At 41.0% G+C, this 1,411-nt stretch overlaps 1 protein-coding gene across 1 annotated transcript; it reads right to left on the bottom strand.

The window, feature by feature from the left end:
- On the bottom strand, positions 1–481 carry LOC141817158 (WPP domain-containing protein 2-like). The gene has a single exon (XM_074704827.1). It carries the CDS (start codon positions 458–460, stop codon positions 74–76), a length of 387 nt encoding a protein of 128 aa, XP_074560928.1. The 5' UTR covers positions 461–481; the 3' UTR covers positions 1–73.
- Between the last annotated feature and the right edge of the window lie 930 nt (positions 482–1,411).

Here is a 1,411-nt window from a genome sequence, read left to right as displayed (position 1 = left end):
AATCAAACCAAGGAAAATAAAATAAACATCAACAAGCAGGGTATAGAGGGCTAAGGTCTTCTCACAGGCATGCCTAGCTATTGGGGCCGACGGAAGAGGCAAAGGCCCTTGCCTTCGCGGATTCAATCACCCTTCGGCTGATCTCCCGAGAGTAGACGTGGAGGACCTCGATTCCGTCGTCATTGGCACCGGTGTCAGCAGCGGTCGCAGAGCTGGCGACGGAGAAGGCCTCCTCCTCGATGGCGCGGGCCGAGGCGGCGGCCTCTTCCTCTGAGAGGAGACCGTAGCGCTTGGAGAGGACGGATTGGGTGGTCAGAGTCTCCACCAGGCGGTGGATCACCGCGTCGCGCGTCCGTTGCGTGGGAGGCCACAGCTTGAGGGAGAGCGAGTGGACCGCGCCGAATCGCGGTGTCTCCAGCCTCTCCGATTCGGATCTCGTCTCTTCGGCGGATTCAGCCATGGACGCCGAGGGGAGAATGATGGATCGGGCTTTCCGGTCCGACGACCGGCTGGGGCGGGCATGACTTAGTAAAATTTTATACATAAAATATGTTTATATTAAAAAATTAATAACTTTGTCAATATTATTTGAATTTTATTAAAATAACTTAAAAACAAAAATTAATATAAAATTGCTATACTAATCACTAATTTTAAAATGATTTCAATCATATTTTGATTAAAAAACAATTTTAATCTGAAAAATAACAACAATAATAATACAAATAATGTGAATTTTATATAAAAACACCCACAACACTTCCACTTGTTTCATAAAGCACTGCTACCATTGAAACGGAGCCCGGTCCATCTCGACCGTCCATTCTAGGGATCGCCCTTGTCGCGAATATTTACGTCCACGTGAAGGCCAGAGGGCTCGCCACCACGTGTTCCCCGTCGGACCACTGGAGGCGCCCGAACGCTGCGGAGCCAGACGGCTGCGACGCCGCGGAGAAGCTGATTATTTTGGTAGTTTATTGGGAAATGATTTTCCAGAATATTAAATAATGATTTGTTTAGTATTGCAATGTTATTTTAGTTATTTTAAATGCATGTTTACTTTAGTGTTTGTCGCATCTTTAAATTATATGTTGGGTGTGTATTTTATATTTATGCATTTTGAAATTTCAAATGTTTAATTGTGTGTTTGTGATGAAATTGTTAATATTATAAATTTTAAAATATTTATAATCTTAGTAATATAACAAATATTTTAAAATATTACTTATTTAAGTTAATAACTAATATAAATTTATAATTTATAAAATTTATAAATTAAATTAATTAATTCAAAATGCTTCAGATGGTCTTGGTGCTGCAGTGTTCACTTGCATCATTTTGGTGCAAGATTAAGAGCATCGGTTGGAAAAGAAATGATGCCCCTTTTATATCAATTTGGTGTAAAGGGGTA

The sequence above is a fragment of the Curcuma longa genome, unplaced genomic scaffold (assembly GCF_044706935.1).
Source record: "Curcuma longa cultivar G26 ecotype Majalengka, Jawa Barat unplaced genomic scaffold, ITB_CL_G26_1.1 contig_19487, whole genome shotgun sequence".
Classification (NCBI taxonomy): Eukaryota; Viridiplantae; Streptophyta; class Magnoliopsida; order Zingiberales; family Zingiberaceae; genus Curcuma; species Curcuma longa.
The sequence above is the reverse complement of the archived record's forward strand: the minus strand, read 5'-3'. Positions and strand labels throughout refer to the sequence as shown.